Source organism: Ranitomeya imitator, chromosome 4, assembly GCF_032444005.1.
Source record: "Ranitomeya imitator isolate aRanImi1 chromosome 4, aRanImi1.pri, whole genome shotgun sequence".
NCBI lineage: Eukaryota > Metazoa > Chordata > Amphibia > Anura > Dendrobatidae > Ranitomeya > Ranitomeya imitator.
In genome coordinates this window covers 33,080,603-33,101,018 of record NC_091285.1, presented here as the reverse complement: position 1 = coordinate 33,101,018, position 20,416 = coordinate 33,080,603, and the positions used below count along the sequence as shown (strand labels likewise).

The 20,416-nt window shown below is 45.0% G+C and overlaps 1 protein-coding gene across 1 annotated transcript in view; it reads right to left on the bottom strand.

The window, feature by feature from the left end:
* The window catches only part of CLINT1 (clathrin interactor 1), a 69,671-nt gene that overhangs the window by 25,533 nt on the left and 23,722 nt on the right, over nt 1-20,416 (bottom strand). The window contains exons 2-3 of the mRNA XM_069763498.1: nt 9,248-9,352; nt 6,276-6,372 (exon numbers count right to left, since the gene is read on the bottom strand). Coding sequence (XP_069619599.1) covers nt 6,276-6,372; nt 9,248-9,352 — 202 coding nt within the window. The remainder of the gene's footprint in view (nt 1-6,275; nt 6,373-9,247; nt 9,353-20,416) is intronic.

Here is a 20,416-nt window from a genome sequence, read left to right as displayed (position 1 = left end):
ATTGCATCTGTATTCTTTGAGAAAGCAATTGTAACATCAATTGATCTTCATGGGGCTATCGAAGGAATAAAAGAATCCACTCTATCCATAAACAGAGAGATGGTGAGGGAACACTTAGCTAATTTAAATGAATTTACATCTCCTGGTCCAGATGAATTACACCTTAGGGTGCTGAAAGATTTAGCACAATCTTTGAAAATGTCTGGAGAACAGGGGAAGTCTCAGAAGACTGGAGAAGGGCAAATGTCGTCCCTGTCTTCAAAAAAAGAAAGATGATGGAGTCGGGAAAATACAAGCCAGTGACCCTTACTTCTATACCAGGAACAAATTATTAAACAACATGTATGTAAGTACTTGAATAAGAATACAGTAATTAACCAGAGCCAGCATGGGTTTGTAGCAAACAAGGCATGCCAGACTAATCTAATTTCCTTCTAAGATGGAATCACTGACTGGGTGGATAAGGGAAATGAGGTAGATCTAGGAGATCTCAACTTCAGCAAAGCATTTGAAAAAATGTCCAAGTATGCGATTGACAACACTACGGTTAGGTGGATTCCTAACTGGCTCAGTGATCGCACTCAAAGAGTGGTAATAAATGGTTGCACATCCAATTGCAAGAGTGTTTTATGTGGGGTACCGCAAAGCTATGTCTTGGCCCCAGTGTTGATCAACAGCTTTATAAATGATCTAGATAAGGGAACTGAAGATAAACTGATCAAATTTGCAAAGCTAGGAGGGATAGCTAACACTAGAGAAGACATAGAAAGATTTCAGAAGTATCCAGAGAAGCTTGAACAATGGGCAACATCTAATAGAATCGTATTTAACAGGGAGAAATGCAAAATTCTACATCTGGGCAAGAAAACGAAAATTACATCTACAGAATGGGAGGAATAGAACTAAGCAACAGCACATATGAAAAAGGCTTGGGTATACTAATAGATCACACATGATGTGATGGCACAGCAAAAAAGGCAAACAATTCTGGGTTCCATTATCAGAAGCAGAGAGTCTAGATCACGTGAAGTAATTATCCCCCTCTACTACTCCTTGGTCAGGCCTCATCTGGAATACTGTGTTCAGGTCTGGGCCCGAAGTTTAAAAAAAAAAAGACATTGAAAAACTGGAGCAAGTTCAGAGAAGAGCTACCGGGATGGTGAGCGGACTGCAAAGTATGTCCTACAAGGAACAGTTAAACGATCGGGGAATGTTTAGCTTGTAAAAAAGAGGAGACTTAATAGCGGTCTACAAATATCTGAAGGTCTGTCACAGTGTAGAGGGATCATCCTTATGCTTATTTGCACATGGAAATACAGGAATCAATGGAAGGAAACTGGAAGGAACAAGATACAGACTAGATATTTGAAAAAACCTTTTGACAGTGAAGGTGATCAATGAGTGGAACAGGCTGCAAGGAGAGGTGATGAGTTCTCCTTCAATGGAAGTCCTCAAACAGAGGCTGGACAGACATCTGTCCAAGATGGTTTAGTGACTCCTGCATTGAGCAGGGGGTTGGACACGATGACCCTGGAGGTCCCTTCCAACTCTAACATTCTATGATTCTATGAATGATAGCAAAGGATCCACCATTCACAATAGCTGATGTCACAGCTCACCTCCGCCTCCGCCATTCAAGTCGTTTGGGGGTGTACACTTTAGAAAAGTTGTTCAGTCCTAGAAAAAAAGAACTTGCCTTTTTTTCCAATCACTCGTGTATGGAATATGTCCAGTATTTCAGTTTAGTCTCATTCTTTAAAAAAAAAAAAAATGATGATCTGCAATACTAGACATCACCCATGGGTAAGGGTGGCGCTGTTCTTCCAGCTTTTACATGACATGGATAGAATAAATTCTCCTTATTCCTGGTCTGTTATCACCATGTATGCTCATCATCCTCAGACAGCGACACTAATGAAAACACTCTACTACTTATAAGAATTTATTTCACTTGTCCAGAAAAAAAAAGAAAAAAGTAAAAGCAGAGGCGTAATTGCACATTCGGCGGGATTTGTCGGGAGTTAACCATATGGGCCGAAGACACAAAAGCTATTAAATGTGAATTATGGAGCGGGTCGTGCTTCCAATTGACTCTTTTACCAAATGGAAGTGCACATGACTGGAGACAAGTGCGGGGGATCGACGTCGGAGCATGTGCTCAATTGTGCTTAATAATCAACGTACAGATGGGATGAAAAATGGCTGGATACTCACAGATGGCAAAAAAGTATTTAAGTCCTCTCACGGCACGGGCGAGGTCGGCAATGAGACGTCTACGCAGAGGTCACCGCAAGGAATGTCACCGAGACAAAGTCATTTTTTATTTCCTTTCCCCATATGCAAGTCATTTACAAGCTTCTCTGCGTAACCGATCCCCTGCCGTTATAGGCAGGACCGAAACGCGTGAGCTATGGAGAGGGCCGAGACTATAACGTATGTGGCAACTACAGAAATAAAAGTAATCCGTGCTAATATATAGATATTATATCTATATATACACACACACACATACACTACCGTTCAAAAGTTTAGGGTCACTTAGAATTTTCCTTATTTTTTTAAAGAAAAGCACAGTCTTCTCCAATGAAGCTAACATTAAATGATTCAGAAATACACTCTATACATTGTTAATGTGGCAATTGATTATTCTAGCTGCAAATGTCTGGTCTGTAATGCAATATCTTCATAGGTGTATAGAGGCCCATTTCCAACAACCATCACTCCAGTGTTCTTATGGTACTTTGTGCTTGCTAACTGTGTAAGAAGGCTAATGGATGGTTAGAAAACCCTTAAAAACTCTTGTGCAAGTATGTTAGCACAGCTGAAAACAGTTTGGCTGATTAAAGAACCTATAAACCTGACCTTCCTTTGAGCTAGTTGAGAATCTGGAGCATTACATTTGTTGGTTCCAGTAAACTTTCAAAATAGCCAGAAAAAAGAACTTTCATGTGAAACTGGACATTCTATTCTTGTTCTTAGAAAAAAAGGCTATTCTATGCGAGAAATTGCCAAGAAACTGAAGATTTCCTACAATGGTGTGTACTACTCCCTTCAGAGGAGAGCACAAACAGGCTCTAACCAGAGTAGAAGGAGAAGTGGGAGGCCGCGCTGCACAACTGAGCAACACGACAAGTACATTAGAGTCTGTAGTTTGAGAAATCGATGCCTCACAGGTCCTCAACTGGCAGCTTCATTAAATAGTACACGCAAAACGCCAGTGTCAACGTCTACAGTGATGAGGCGACTCTGGGATGCCGGCCTTCAGGGCAGAGTGGCAAAGAAAAAGCCATATCTGAGACTGGCTAATAAAAGGAAAAGATTAATATGGGCAAAAGAACACAGACATTGGACAGAGGAAGATTTTAAAAAATGTTATGGACAGACGGATCCAAGTTTGAGGTGTTTGGATCAGACAGAAGAACATTTGGGAGACGCAGAACTGAAAAGATGCTGGAAGAGTGCCTGACGCCATCTGTCAAGCATGGTGGAGGTAATGTGATGGTCTGGGGTTGCTTCGGTGCTGGTAATGTGCGGGATTTTTACAAGGTAAAAGGGATTTTGAATAAGGAAGGCTATCACTCCATTTTGCGGCACCATGTCATACCCTGTGGACAGCGCTTTATTGGAGCCAATTTCATCCTACAACAGGACAATGACCCAAAGCACACCTCCAAATTATGCAAGAACTATTTAGGGAAGAAGCCGGCAGCTGGTATACTATCTGTAATGGAGCGGCCAGCATAGTCACCAGATCTCAACCCAATTGAGCTGCTGTGGGAGCAGCTCAATTGGGTTGATGGTCCACAAAAAGTGCCCATCAAGAAAAACCATCTTGTGGAGGGGCTTCTGGAAGCATGGGGTGACATTTCTCCAGATTACCTCCGCAAATTAACTGCTAGAATGCCAAAGGTCTGCAATGCTGGAATTGCTGCAAAGGGAGAAAAGATTGAAGGAGAAAATTATTATTTCAAATGAAAATCTTTTTTTCGAACCTTGTCAATGTCTGGACTAGATTTTCATGGAAAACACAAAACTGTCTGGGTGACCCTAAACTTTTGAATGGATATATATATATACAGTTCAGACGAAAAGTTTGGACACACCTTCTCATTTAAAGATTTTTCTGTATTTTCATGACTATGAAAATTGTACATTCACACTGAAGGCATCAAAACTATGAATTAACACATGTGGAATTATATACTTAACAAAAAAGTGTGAAACAACTGAAATTATGTCTTATATTCTAGGTTCTTCAAAGTAGCCACCTTTTGCTTTGATGACTGCTTTGCACACGCTTGGCATTCTCTTGATGAGCTTCAAGAGGTAGTCACTGGGAATGGTTTTCACTTCACAGGTGTGCCCTGTCAGGTTTAATAAGTGGGATTTCTTGCCTTATAAATGGGGTTGGGACCATCAGTCGTGTTGTGCAGAAGTCTGGTGGATACACAGCTGATAGTCCTATTGAATAGACTGTTAGCTGCTTTTTTCTTGCCATAATACAAATTCTAACAGTCTGTGTATATAGATATATACATACACGACATATATATGCAATTTCACATTGAACTGGGCTGCAGTACCAGGTACGGCCACTATCGATAATACAGCGCTGTGGTTCTCAAGCCGCCTCCTTCAATCAAGTGATTGGTGGCAGTGCTGGCAGTCAAAATCAAGGATGGGCCAGCAATTTATTAGTCCTAAAAAAAACCCTTTGCATCAAGGGTTTCCGGTAGTTGAGGCATTTTGATGCTGTATTAGGCCAAGTGATTTCACGGACGGGCACTGCCACCTGCTATAGCTGGCATGGGGCATCTGGCGTCCACCATTAAGCCTCATCATTATCTAAACGGGCCTAGATCCCTTGTCCTCTGTGATTAGCTGGCATCCTTGGCCCTGGTGATGATGTAAAAAAAATGGCTGCCATGGAGGACCGAGCATTGAATATATGATATTATATACTTAAGTCGGACTATAAAAACATTTGGAAGATGAGTTAGCTGGGCCAGAGCCCGGCAATCCTGCTCCTTCCAGCCGCCTTCTTTTCCTTACCTGTACGCCGCTCCGTAGCCACGTTGCGGTCACAGAGTCTGCCCCTGCTCTCCTAAGCATCATCTGATCTGTGGCAGACGGGGCGCAGTTCTCTTACCTTTATTTTTTTCCTCTGTGATCCATAAATTTGATGTGACTGCTTATTAAATAAGACAAATATCCCTTCTCTAAAAGACCCCGCGCTTGCGGAGGGCGCAGAACTAACGCTCAATGACTGCGCGGCGGCGACGAGCAAAGTCAGTTCTCGATTCTGATTACCGAGACGGAGCTTTAGTTGTGGAAAAGGTAAAAAAAAAAAAAAAAAAAAAAAAGCAGCGGGGAACGTTCGTAATAAAAGGAGAAAGCCTGGACGAAGCCGGCAGCTAATCCTCAGAACAGAGGCTTGATGTATAACTAGTGCGTATGTGGAGGCATTAAATATTAACGGCTACTGCTCTCCGGGGAGCGCGCACCGGGCACCCTGCCATCCCCAACCTGCTGCTCCCCGTCACCCCAAGCACCGCATCATCTGCTGGAGAACGTGGGGCTATAAGATGCCGGCGCGCACAGTTATTATGTATGTATACCGAGGAGTGAAAATATTCCGATGTTCTCACAGCTTTCCATCCAAAGCATCGACGGCGCCACGAGGGCTGTGTACCTGGAACTAGAAAGTGAGCGCTGAGGCCATCGCCGGGATCAATACGGGCTTGTGGGATTAGAGAGCAATCACCGACGCGGAAGATTAAAGAGAAAATACAAGGTGTATATGGATTCACAGCGCAGCAGGAAGGATGAGAGGAGCTCGAGATTTTCTTCTTTTCCTGAATCTTCGAAGGCTCTATAAGCCACCACTGATCTAATATTGGGGCACCCACCCCCATGATCAGCCGTAGGGCCATGTACCCTTTAGGGGATCCTCCATATCTTCTGCCTCATTCATTCAGAAATTGGTGCTAAAACAATGGACGGTCTTGTGTAAGTAATAAAAAGGATCTGACGCCCCTTTGAAGGGACTAATTTGATGCATCGATCTTGAGAACGGGGTCCCGGTTGCACACTGAGGTGGTCTCTAAAAGAAATTGTAATTTTTGGGGGAACGTCCATACAAATGAATAGACGGTGGTGTGTGCCCAGTTCAAAGGTTTCAGTAGCAGGGTTTTTCCTTTTTTTTGATAAATATATAGAAATCATCACTTCTGATAGGTGCCGATGTAAGAAACAGTCGGTGGGCGTTACTTTACCTTGTAAACTCGGCGCCAGTTCTTCTTATTGTCCTTCAGCATTCTCGTCCATAGCATGTTCATTAGGTCTGGGAATTGCTCGTACATGAATGTGGCCCTAAAACACACGCAAGGTAATTAAAAACAAATAATAAATAAAAATAATATAAAATAAAAATAATATAAAATAAAAATATAAAATAAAAAATATAAAATAAAAATATAAAAATAAAATAAAAATAAAATACAAATAATATAAAATAATATGTTCATCCACTAGATGGCAGACGTGAGCTAAAATAAGGAGCGAGTTCGGCGGTGCCCCTGGGGAACACATGAAATGTTCTCCGTTTCTGATCCTCCAACATCCCGCCCTGCACGGGGAGCTATAGGAATTATCAGCCGCAGCGCTTACAAAAACCCGGTTACATCCACAAGTTGGGTATTACCAACTTAGTCCTCCACTCAGAACTTCATTAAATCAAGATATTAACCAGTTATTGCAAAATTAAATGCATGAACTTCATCAATATGGAGTACACACGCATGTATATGGGAGACTGGAGACTGCTCAGATTGGGATAGGAGAGCTATGACTGGTGCGGACACTGCGGTGAAATCGGCCTTGGAGCGAATGGACAAGTGTTGAATTTGCTGGGATTTTAACAGGAACAAAATAGACAAGTTTTATAAATTTCATCTAGAAGTTGCATAGATTTTCCGAGCAGAAACAAAGTGTGTGGTGCATTTTCGGATCAAATACGTGGACTTAAAGGGGACCGGCCACGTTGGTGACTGTACCCGCGCCTGTATGGATAAAAGCCGGCGGCTCCAGGGAGAAATAAAAGTTAATTTTCTCCAGGGATCAGACTTTCAGTAGGACGGCGGGCACCTTTCTAATGCTATTAACATTATTATATCTGCAGGTTCATGGCATTGTCTGACGTAACTGGTTCCCTTCACACTGGGAGGAGAGTGGGTTTGATCATATGGCGGCAGAGGATATACAGTCATGGCCGAAATTGATCCAGAAAATGAAGTATTTCTCCCAGAATATTACTACAATTATGCAAGTTTTGTTATACACATGTTTATTTTCTTCGTGTATATTGGAACACCACAAATAAATTGAGAAATAAAAAAGGCAAATTGGACATCATTTCACCCAAAACTGCGCCGGACAAAATTGTTGGCACCATCAGGTTAATATTTGGTTGCACACCCTTTGGAATAAATAACTGTAATCAATCGCTTCCTATAACCACCAACAAGCTTCTTACACCTCTCAGCTATTATTTTGCCCCACTCTTCTTTTGCAAACTGCTCCAGGTTTCTCACATGTGAAGGCTCCTTCTCCCAACAGCAATTATAAGATCTCTCCACAGATGATCAATGGGATTTAGATCCGGACTCATTGCTGCCACTTCAGAACTCTCCGGTGCTTTGTTTCCATCCATTTCTGGGTGCTTCTTGAAGTATGTACCTAGGACGTAAACCCAGCTTTCTGACAATGGGCACTACATTGCAACGCAAAAATCCTTTCATGGTGCCTTGCACACAGTAAAGACACACAGTGCCCAAAAACATCTCTGAACGTCCACCATATTTGACTGTAGGTACTGTGTTCTTTTGTTTGTAGGCCTAATTCTGTTTTCAGTAAACAGTAGAATGATGTGCTTTACCAAAAAGCTCTCTCTTGGTCTCATCTGTCCACAAGAGGTTTTCCCAGAAGGATTTTCGCTTACGTATGTTTTGGCAAACTGCAGCCCAGCTTGTTTATGCCTTTGTGTCAGCAGTGGGGTCCTGCCATAGTGTTTCATTTCATTCAAATGTCGACAGATAGTTTGCACCGACACTGATGCACCCTGAGCAGCAAGGACAGCTTGAATTTTTTGGGTTTTGATTGTGGCTGCTAATCCACTATTCTGCATTGCAACCTTTCATAAATTTTTCTCTGCCATCCATGTCCAGGGAGATTAGCTACAGTGCCATGGGTTGTAAACTTCTCGATTATATTGTGCAACATGGACAAAGATCTCTGGAGATGGACTTGTAACCTTGACATTCTTGATATTTTTCAACAATTTTGGTTCTCAACTCCTCAGACAGTTCTCTTCTCCTCTATCTGTTCTCCTTGCTTAGTGTGGCACACAGACACACAATGCAAATATTGAGTCAACTTCTCCCCTTTTATATGGTTCAGATGTGATTGTCATATTGCCCACACCTGTTACTTGCCACAGGTGAGTTTGAACGAGCATTATATGCTTGAAACAAAGTTGTTTACTCACAATTTTGGAAAGGTGCCATCAGTTTTGTCCGGCCCATTTGTGGGGTTTTGTGTGAAATTATGTCCAATTTGACTTTTATCCAGTTTTTTTTTTTGTGTTGTTGCAATACATAAAAAGGAAATAGACATGTGTATAACAAAACATGTGTAACTGCAATAACTTTCATGGAGAAATACTTCATTTTCTACAACAATTTCAAGGGTGCCAACCCTTTCAGCCATGACTGTAGGCCTGGACCTTTGTGAGTGGCGCTATCTAGTGGTGTTACTACACAGGTACATGATACCTACCGATCATGCATTTGCCATGCTGACCCTACCGATGCAAAAGTTCTGCCGAACAATCCTTTTAATCTTTAATTGCTGGACCACATAAGTGCACAACATGAGGACATGTAAGAAACGCTGATGAAAGTCACTGGTTTGGATTATAGAGAACGTGTAGCGATCACATAATGACTGACTACATAAAAGTGCAAAACGTGTTGGGTAAATGCACAGCAGACACGCTGGTGCGGGAACTCAATGGCAGGAACGCAGCAGGATCATCCCCAGCTGTCAAACTAAACAAGAATTGCATTTCTATTCTATGCGCAGACCACGGGGGCGAGGAAAGTTTCCAGCATCTGCCCTCCATTCTCCAGAGAAGTTGAAGCTGGTAAAGAATTGTCTCGCTCCTCCCGGGAAATCAACCATTACTTACTTGGCTATCTCTCCCATGAGCTGCCCAGAAGGTCCCCAGGGGTCATCGTTGGTCGCCTCTCGAACCTTAGACTCTATCTCTGAATAATTCATCACCACATTGGTGCTGCAGAAAAAAAAAAAAAGAAGAAGAGAAAACAGGTGATTAGCATTAGTCCAGAGCAGCACACAGAGACTTAATAATGACACCGCTGGGCTCCTTAATGAGCTGGCTCTACAGCACGGGGACGGGCCGCGCTTAGTACTGCGGATACCCTGAGGACACCTTACAATGCATTTAACTTGGCCGAGAGGAGGCTTTTTTTTCCCCCTCCTTTTCCATTAGGATCTTGAATACAAATGAGACCAGGGATCACATCACCCTTGGAAATAAACCGGCATAAATGGCTTGTGGTCAAAATAAAACGATCATACTGAGAATGAGAAGATTTAGGGTAGCAGGATGCCCGCGGGGGAACGGTGCTCCGCTCTTACTGGCAAGGACTGCTATACAACGGGAGGCCGAGTATCTGCACATTTATTAGAGGACATTAACCGTTCTTGTGGTAAACGGATCGTCCTGTCGCAACTTTACTAAACGACGACCCGCTGCTGGCAGTGGGATAATTACCACTGGCTGTTATAACCCAACCACAAGGTTTTTTTTACGTAGCAGCCACTGCAGGAAACAGTGTGGTATAACGTGATGCCCACTCAAATAAAGGGGTGATGATATATTCTATAATTGCACAGAGCCCTCCACAGTTGCACATTTTCGCATTATGAAACAGCAGTAAAGGGGTTTGCATCATGGTCAATCTTCAAGAGCACACAGCTCCCCGTCCTCCTGACTTCCTGCTTGCTGGCGGGGAGAGTGTGCTGCTGATTGATAAGAGTTTGCAGCACTGGCTCAAAGTGAGCGCTCCCCTGAAGACGCAAGCAGAGGCAGCTTTGCTTCTATGGCCTCCAAGAACTGGATCTGTCCATTTTCAGAGCAGCGTTTACAAACTAAAAAGCAAACAGCTTGTAAGTGTGAGCTCCTTGCCTAGGAAACTACTGAAAAACTGCAGGAGGAGGCACTCTCTATTGTTAAGAATGGACCTATTTTGAATAAGAAATAAATTGCAAACTTGCTTGTTGCAAAACTATTTAGCTCCATTCGCAAAATTAAAAAAAAGTTATAGCACCTTATAGGGAACGATCTCCGACGCGCACTGGGACCAAAAGACGCACAATGGTCCGTCGGCCTTGTGTGCGTGTAGGCTTTCTTAGCTTTTGGATTAATGGGCGGCATTTAAAAAAGAAACAAAAAAAAAAAAAAAACAAACAAAAAACAGTCCTTCGTATTATGACCCTTAGCAGTCACCTCACACTGATTAGAGATCAAATAGGATGAGGATTTGCCGGAACGTGGTGTTGGAGCAGAAACGTAAAATGAAAACGAATGGCTCAACTCACTCATTTGGACTTTCGCTCCGAAACATCTTCATTCGGGTACAAAGATTGCGTACGTTTTTGTCAATCATTATCTTTTACAAGGGATTTACGCCAATTCTTTACGTAATGGATGTGATGCAAATGACTATTGGACAGCAAGAGGAGATGTACGTGTAACCTCAGGGCGAAGCCGGAGCGTCAGAGGTTCTTTTGAGTGTTTTTCGCCTATTTTGACCTTTAGACAACTACAACAAGGTACCTCATAAGGCTAATTTTGCCTCCATAGTGGATTACCAAGTGTGCCGCTGTGAAAGGCAAAAATAAAAGGGGGCTGTGGCGTAAAAGGTTTCATGGTGGCCATATTAGTTGCTAGCCAGCTTTTCTTGGACCAGAATCTGGCGGTAAACATGACTTTAGCGCCTTTTTTTTGTTTTTCTTCTATTTTATCTGCATCGAGCACCACCCGGCGGACATGGAGTTAAGAAACCCCCCCAAAGAAACTGTACGTGGCTTTAATCCAAAGCAATTAAATCGGAAACACATCTTGGAAGGAGGGGACCCCGGGCTTTCTCTTCCTTTCCCATGTAAAGCGCAGACCTCATTCTGTGCCATACCCAGGGTCCCGGTGACCTCAGCGCAGGGAAGGAATTTACATCCAGATGTGGAGGACTTGTTAGGAGGAGGCCGAGCTCCTCGTTAGCATAAAACCTTGTGTGATTGATATGGATGGGATATTGGAGGATACGCGGGGAAATCGAAAGGAGGCGCTAGCCGCGCGGGTTAAGAGGAGAATCATGAGGCGGTTTTTGGAGGAGTTAGGCTGCGGTGGCAGTTCCTTGGCACCCCTTCAACTTTACGTCTCACGGAATTAGGTCTGTGTGACAGGAAATAAATCAAAATGGGGGGCGAACACGCGGCTCCTGAGCATATGGATTCTGACCCTGTTCTGGGAGAACAGTAAACCCTCCGCACTGTGGGAGACCCACAAAAACTGACAGGGTTTTCAGTATGTAAGCACATTCGGCATATGAAACCTGGACATGAGAAAGCCTCGCGGGAAACCTCTGACTGCAAGGAAGATAAATTATTAGCAATACACCAAGCTTCATTACACCGGGGCCATATCCGCCCCATATATTACTACATAACCCAAGCATGTCGGTAAGGTTGCAGCCAGGACAGAGACCTCTGCAGTCACAGTCCGGCTACCATTTTAGGTTTTCCCATTAGCAAACATGAAGCTATGGGGGCACCCTGCCTGACATAAGGGTATTCAATAAAGGAGCAAAGTAGGGCAGAGCAACCAATCACAGCGCAGCGTTCAATCCAAAAGAGCGGTTTAAGAAATGAAAGCTGAGCGCTCATTAGTTACTATGGGCAATTAAGTCCATTTGCTAAGGGAGGCCTAAAATGTCTGAATGAGGGCCTATCCATTAATACAAAAAAACGATCATGTGGTTTTAGGAGTTCATTTTCCTAAACGACAGGGCTGACCTGAAATGGGACTCCGATTATAAATCTGAGGGGCTAAATATTTATTAAAGGGGTCCTAGAACGCTAATAAAACAGATCCCATGTGAACCGCCATCTTTAGGCTGTGTGCACACGTTGCTGTTTTTTCGCGTTTTTTCCCAGATAAAAACGCTATAACAGAGGTCCCCAACTCCAGTCCTCAAGGCCCACCAACATGTCATGTTTTCAGGATTTCCTTAGTCTTGCCCAGGTAATAATTGCATCACCTGTGCAATGCAAAGGAAATCCTGAAAACATGACCTGTTGGTGGGCCTTGAGGACTGGAGTTGGGGACCTCTGCGCTATAAGACAGCATACAATAAGCATCCCATCATTTAGAATGAATTCCGCATGTTTTGTGCACATGATGCGTTTTTTCCCGCGGAAAAAAACGCATCACGGTAAAAAACGCAGCATGTTCATTAATTTTGCAGTTTCTTTGTGGATTTCCCACTACAAAATGCATTGGGAAATGTCCGGAAAAAAAACGCATCAAAAACGCACCAAAAATGTGTCAAATGCATGCAGATTTCTTGCAGAAAATTTCAGGTTTTTCTCAGGAATTTTCTGCAAGAAATCACACATAGCCTTAATCATATTTTGGTCAAAATCTACTAAAAATGTGAAGTAAAATCCAATATGAACCGCCATCTTTGGTCATATTACAAAACCTAGATTTGTGAGGTAAATTTGAAGAATCGCTCATGTGAGCTGCCAACTTTAGTCATAACTGGGTTTAAATCTACAGAAAATTTGAAAAATTTTGAAGAATATTGCAGATACAATGTGAACACTGAACCGCCATCTTTAAAACTTACCTCATATTTTTTTTTGTAGATAACTAAACTCTTATTAAGGATGGCGGTTCACTTGGGGTCTGCAATATTCTTCAAAATTTATCTCCCATTTTCTGTAGATTTATAACCCAAAGATGGCACTTCAAATGAGATATGCAATACTGTTTCAAATTTACCTCACAAATCTGTATTGTTTCTAATCTGATCAAAGATGGCTGTTCATATGCGATCTGCGACATTCTTTACTTCACATTTTCAGTAGATTTTAACTAAAATCTGATTAAAAATGGTGGTTCAAGAGGGATCTGCAAAACTCTTCAAACGTTGCCTCATGTTTTCTGAAGATTTTAACCAAAATCTGATATCCCATGCAAACCACCATCTTTAATCATAAAGCACATGAGGTAAATTTTACAGAATATTGCTAGTGTGTGGTACCGAATACCATGTAGTCCCCACCAAAGCTGCAATGTTTCGTCACCATTGTAAGCAGCCAGGTCTTAATCTTAAATACCGTATATAGTGAAATATTAAATGTAGGTCACATACACAGGGTTTCGTTACAGCCATTTTTTGTGTTATTTTTTATTTTTTTGCTCTGGGTAATGTGTTTTTTTCCCTCATATGACAATGTCTGGGTGAAACAAAAATGCATTTGCAAAATGGCTCCGCAATCTCATAACGTTTGTGATAAGTGTCTGGTGATCTCGGCAGACGGATGGTAGTTTTGTGGTGTGTGGCGTGACTAGATATTCCTGGAAGGAGAGGATGTAATCAGCCAGGTTTCCAGGAACCATTTACGCTGCTTCACTTTTCTCACAAGCCTCATTATTTATTTATAATACTCGGGTCCGGGCACAGCTCTGGTATACATGCGGCAGACATTATAAAACCTAGGAGCGGACATATGCTCAATGCCAGTCTGCTCATGTAAAGGCCACGTTACATTCATTGGGGAGGGGCGCCAAAAACATATTGTGCTCTTATTAAGCACATTATTTGCTAAAACGCAAAGAAGATTTAGACATTTTAGGTGCGGTCAATCAGAAAAAGGATCATAAATAAGAATAAAAACAGATATCTAGTTTAATACCAATAGTATACACAATAGGGCGGCACTCGACAAGTGTCAATCACTGAAGTTTTACAGTGTAGGAGAAATACGCCAGTGGCCTCTTCATGGAGGAAGAGTGGGGTCTCTGGCGTCACCTATTGAAAGCAACAATCCTCAAAGTTACTTTCAACCCTTTAGTAACCGATTTTACATTTTTGCACTTTATTTTTCCGATTTTCCACCACTTTCGTGGTGTCGACAGGAGCCGATGTTCACATGCTCTGGCGATTGGTCCATTAAAAAGCCACTGACGGTGATTGACGGTAGCATTCATCTGGTTAAACAGTAGTAATCGGAGCCGATGTTTTAACGGATCGGAGCATTTGGCTCCGTTCACATCTCCGTCCTTCGGGAGTGTCAGCTGTCTATGTCAACATTTGGCCAAGATCATCTCAGCTGAATTCCCATCTTCAAGATCCTATCCCAATATGTAGTACATGTAATAATAATAATAATATTAGCAAATATCTCCAATTAGAAATGTAGTACAGTTCTTTTGATTCGCTATGTCACTTACCCCATGGGCAGGGCATTGCAGTAGTTTAGGTATCCATGGTTACGACCACTCATATATAGTGACAGTTCGCTCTTAGTGGTCATAACCATGGATACCTAAGCTACTGCAATGCCCTGCACATGTGGAACGCGACATAGCAAATCTGAATAGCTATATCACATTTCTAATTGTAGGTATTTGCTAAAATTATTATACCTACTATATATTGGGATAGGATCTTGGAGATGGGAATACCCTTGTATTTAAAGAAGGCAAGCGGGGGGAAAAAATGGACCACGATTAGGACTTCTTGGATGCTTTTCCCTACGATAGGTGGTTTTGGCCACCAAATGTGAGAGTCCTCCTCGAGGCAGACCCTTCTGACTGGCAGGTTGGGGACAACTGAGCTTGACAAGCAGTAATCCGCGGCAGCCATTGTGGACAGGACCGGTCCTATAATTGCGATACATCCCTGCCACGGTTACACAGACGTTTCTTCAGCTGCAATGGGGGAAGTACATCCGTGCAGCACATGAAAAGTTGGGTCTCGTCTGCCAAAACTGTAATTACTGCTCTAATTGCATAATAATTGTAGATCATTACTGCGGAGTCAAACAGCCGCATACTTCAGGCAATAGAAAGCAGCCATCGGGCCGGCAGCGTACACATCAAGCACTTCTTCTGACCCAAAACTTGGTTACTTGGCTCAGTGCAATCCAAATAAATGGTGGCCGCTGCCGCCTGCAACCACTATAATTAGCAAAGCAAACATTTACCTCCGCGGCTCCGGAGAGATCTGACGCTCGGCTTTAAGGTTTTCTGAAGCGGCGGCGGCAGAACCAAGAAAAGGCCAAATGACCCAGAAGGAAGGGGTGATGGCAAAGAACGTAGACTGATTGCCCATAGCTAGAGATGAAAGAGCTGAAGACCACTCCTGGAAGAGGCCCACCCAGATGAGTATCGAATAAAGGTGATGAAAATCCGGTCAAATTTAAGCAAATCTTCCAAATATCAGCAGATCTCTACTCGTTAGCCATCACTTATCTTCTCATTTATCGATGGCAGCAGTGGACCTTGAACCAACCTCATTTTACCAATTACTTATAACTCTGTGCCAATTCGTCAACAAATATCAATTTACAGCAGTCAGAGCGCTACTTTTTCGGCTACACAGCTCCAAATTTCCGTAAAAAATAATATGGTGTTTGGGTGCAGCCGCCACTAGAGGGAGCTAATGAGATTACTGCAGACAGGTCAATGTATATTAGTATGCATGCTCCCTCTGCTGGTGGCTGCCGGTAGTCCTCATATCTTAGTTCTACATTTAATGCAGAGGGTTTGGCGCTCTAGATCATTAAAGAAAATAGAGCTCAAATCGTAATAAAAACTTTATGACTGCTGGGACCCTACAAAACCCTACAAATAGGGCGTGTGTACTATCTATCCACTCCTCTGTAAAAAGGAGTGCAGGGCTAAGGAGAAATCCTCTGGCAGACCCCTCTGGCGGCGGCTTATCTCCCTTAAAAATAATAGGAGTGGGTGTTGAAATTGGGAAAGCCCGATATGTCACTTTTCTGACATCATCTGTGGGTGATGGGGGACACATGAAGGTATTAGATCCACCTCCGGATCTTTCTGTCCACGGACAAGATGTAACTAGGTCATTGTTCACAGCGGGCACACCCCGGGGAGGGGACTGCGTGCTTAGAGCGGGCATTCACACCTGACCTAATGCAGACGTGCCCCGGCCTGACCCTCCCAACTTCTGAACTAATCCCGTATTGGTAAAGGTGGTTTCATTTGTAGGAAGAGCTGGACGGCTCATCTGGAAAAACAGGAAATGTGATAGTACACAAATCTCTCTCCCCTACCCAGGGCCCCGATGGGACAAAACAATGGCGGCTCCTGTTATGCCACACGAGTGTCTGTCACTGCAAACAGCACCGCACACACCGATAGAGAGCAGCCGATCAATATGGTGGAGGTGCAGTACACGTGACCACATACAGTTCTGGCGCTGTTGAGGAATTTAAAAAAGAAAAATCACGTCGCCATTGTCACCCACACAGATAAAGTCACCGGTGTGACGTACACAGCAGGGGCTATTACATAATCCCGCACAAATCCCATCATTCATCCAGATCAGATCTCACAGCCAGTTCCAGTAAGTCGACAATACCGGTTGCAAAGGGTCCAGCAGAGCAAAAGATGGTGTCGGATTTAACCCCACACCGCCCACAAGACACTTACCAGCCTGGCATAAAGTCACCTCCAGGGCTGTATATGAAATCTTGGGATGCAATGACCAGGACTCAGTGGCTCCACCTAGTGGTGAGGGATATAGATATATCTGGGATTGTTGAGCTTTACCCACGCTTTGGGCATAACCACTCTTCACAAAAACTTATGTAACAGGTTATAGGGACTGTCTGATGTCCGGCCTGTCGCTCCATGTTGTAATGGGGCTGAACAAAAATCTCAGTTTTACTGATCTTAGTGTTTGACCCCTACCGATCACTAAGTTACCCACTATGGACAACGGCTTTAATCATGGGACTTCCATCAATAAATGCCAATAGCTGCGTCCATACAAGTGAATGGGTGGGTCGGCTAGCCTGATACAGGAAGATCCAGACCATGTAAGCCTCCATATACCTAACCCAATCTCTAAATATTGCATTATCTTATTATCTTTGAATATTGTCACAGCAAATGGCCTACGGCCCCGGTCCTCACTGGGCGGCATATGCCTTCCCCCTCCCAGGCCTCACTGGGCGGCATACGCCTCCCCCCTCCCCTCGTAGGCCTCACTGGGTGGCATACGCCTCTCCCCTCCCCTCGTAGGCCTCAATGGGTGGCATACGCCTTCCCCTCATACTCCTTCCCCCTCCCCTCGCAGGCCTCAATGGGTAGCATACACCTACCCCCTCCCCTCGCAGGCCTCAATGGGCGGCATACTCCTTCCCCCTCCCCTCGCAGGCCTCACTGGGCGGCATACTCCTTCCCCCTCCCCTCGCAGGCCTCACTGGGCGGCATACTCCTTCCCCCTCCCCTCGCAGGCCTCAATGGGCGGCATACTCCTTCCCCCTCCCCTCGCAGGCCTCAATGGGTAGCATACACCTACCCCCTCCCCTCGCAGGCCTCACTGGGCGGCATACTCCTTCCCCCTCCCCTCGCAGGCCTCAATGGGTAGCATACACCTACCCCCTCCCCTCGCAGGCCTCACTGGGCGGCATACTCCTTCCCCCTCCCCTCGCAGGCCTCAATGGGCGGCATACTCCTTCCCCCTCCCCTCGCAGGCCTCACTGGGCGGCATACTCCTTCCCCCTCCCCTCGCAGGCCTCAATGGGTAGCATACACCTACCCCCTCCCCTCGCAGGCCTCACTGGGCGGCATACTCCTTCCCCCTCCCCTCGCAGGCCTCAATGGGTAGCATACATCTACCCCCTCCCCTCGCAGGCCTCACTGGGCGGCATACTCCTTCCCCCTCCCCTCGCAGGCCTCACTGGGCGGCATACTCCTTCCCCCTCCCCTCGCAGGCCTCACTGGGCGGCATACGCCTTCCCCCACCCCTCGCAGGCCTCACTGGGCGGCATACGCCTTCCCCCACCCCTCGCAGGCCTCACTGGGCGGTATACGCCTTCCCCCACCCCTCGCAGGCCTCACTGGGTGGCATACGCCTTCCCCCTCCCCTCGCAGGCCTCACTGGGCGGTATATGCCTCCCCACCCTCCCAGACCTCACTGGGCGGCATACTCCTTCCCCCTCCCCTCGCAGGCCTCACTGGGCGGCATACTCCTTCCCCCTCCCCTCGCAGGCCTCACTGGGCGGCATACGCCTTCCCCCACCCCTCGCAGGCCTCACTGGGCGGCATACGCCTTCCCCCACCCCTCGCAGGCCTCACTGGGCGGTATACGCCTTCCCCCACCCCTCGCAGGCCTCACTGGGTGGCATACGCCTTCCCCCTCCCCTCGCAGGCCTCACTGGGCGGTATATGCCTCCCCACCCTCCCAGACCTCACTGGGCGGCCTACCACCCATCCTCCTGGGCCTCAGTGGGTGGCCTACGCCCCCCTGCCTCCCAGGTCTCAGTGAGCAGCCTATGCCCCCTGCCTCCCAGGCCTCACTAGGTGGCTTACACCCCCTGGGCGGCCTACGCCTCCCCCCCCCCCCCAACCTCACTGAGTGGCCTACATCCCCCCTCAGCCTCACGGGGCGGCCTACGCCCCCACCCCCACTCAGGAAGGGTTAATTTGTGAAGTTACGGAGCGGAAACCTAGAGGCGCAGCTTTTACTGAGATTTCACCAATTCACAAGACATGATGTAAAGAGCCGGTTTGTCAGGTTTACACCTCAGCGTCCGGGCGAGGAAGATATCCGTCTCCGCATTATGGATATAGATATATATATGCTGCAGCTTACAGTACCAGCAAAGAGAAGTAGACAATGGCCAGAAAACCCCAGTGGAAATTGGTGCATTTTCTTGGGTGTTTTTTTCTTTTTCTTTTTTTTTTTTTGTAGAAGAATTGACATGCTGCATACAAAAACCGTATTACAGGTAAAGAAAAGAATTTAAAAAAAAAACGCAAGAAAAAAATGCATTGTGAGACTGATCCATACTGGTTGACATGAATACACTGCCTGATTATTATATTCTTTTATATGGATAGCAGATACATCAAACATCTGTGCAATACCACACATGACCTGTGGGCAGGGGTGGCGCTATCTCTGGAGGAAAGCAGCTATAGTTTGAACCCTGGACATCCCCTTTAAGTGTATCTGCACATGTTAAGTAACTGCTGCACACATTTCTGCATCAAAAACATCTTTCTCAACAGGAAAAAAAATACATTAAAAAAAAAAAAAGCGCTTTCACAAGCATTTTTGCAGCGTTTTTCCATGCAGTTTCCCTCCCACCCCCCCTCCATAGAAAGTAACGAGCGTAAAAGATTGGTTCTGTGATATTTTTGGGTGAATAAAACTAGTTTTATTAAGCACACCTGAACACACACCCAAAAAAATCCCCAAAACACCATGGAAAACGACTAGTGGGGGTCGGCACTGAAGATCATAGTTGTTGGTGGTTGTCTCCCTCTTCGGAGGACCCATCAGGTCCATGAATATGAAGGCAGCCTATAGCTTTCAATGAGCACAGTGCAATGCTTCATTTCTCCTGCGGGGGCACTGCAGGGAACTTGAACACTTGCCGCAGGATTCCTGCACCGATCACAGTGGATTACCGGGGGATCTCAATAGTAAGAAAAGAAGAAAACAACATATTTTTTGGGACTACTGCTAATAAAAGGGATTATAAAAAGCAGACGACTCCTTAAAGGGATTCTCGGTTTGCCTTACTGATTTTATCTGTGACTTCACCATCATCGGCACTGTAAGTCTATAATAGTGGAGATAATATCTACCCGGCATCATCACACCTTCTCCATGTACGCTCCTTAGCCTTGGTAACTTTATGATCCCTGGCAATGGATGATAGGAGCCGGGATGTTAGCGCTGGGACCATACGGCACACATCAGGTCAATGTGACCCCCATCTGCCTCCCGGAATAACGTGTGGCGGGGAAGATCAAATTCTTACCATTTTTTTGGCACAAATAGTTAACAGTTTTCGGGGAGGTGTGAGCAGTTTCCGCTGAAATATTATCACTAGCAGCAACCTCTGGTAAGTAAAGGGCAGTGCCGCTTACACCAGCGGAGTAAGCCTTTAATCAGACGATGTGATCAGCCTCCTAAGTCCTGGCATGCCACCTCTGCGAGACGACAGACCGCGGTGGCTCACGTGATGGCGACAGGTCTCATCATTGGCTGCTAATCTC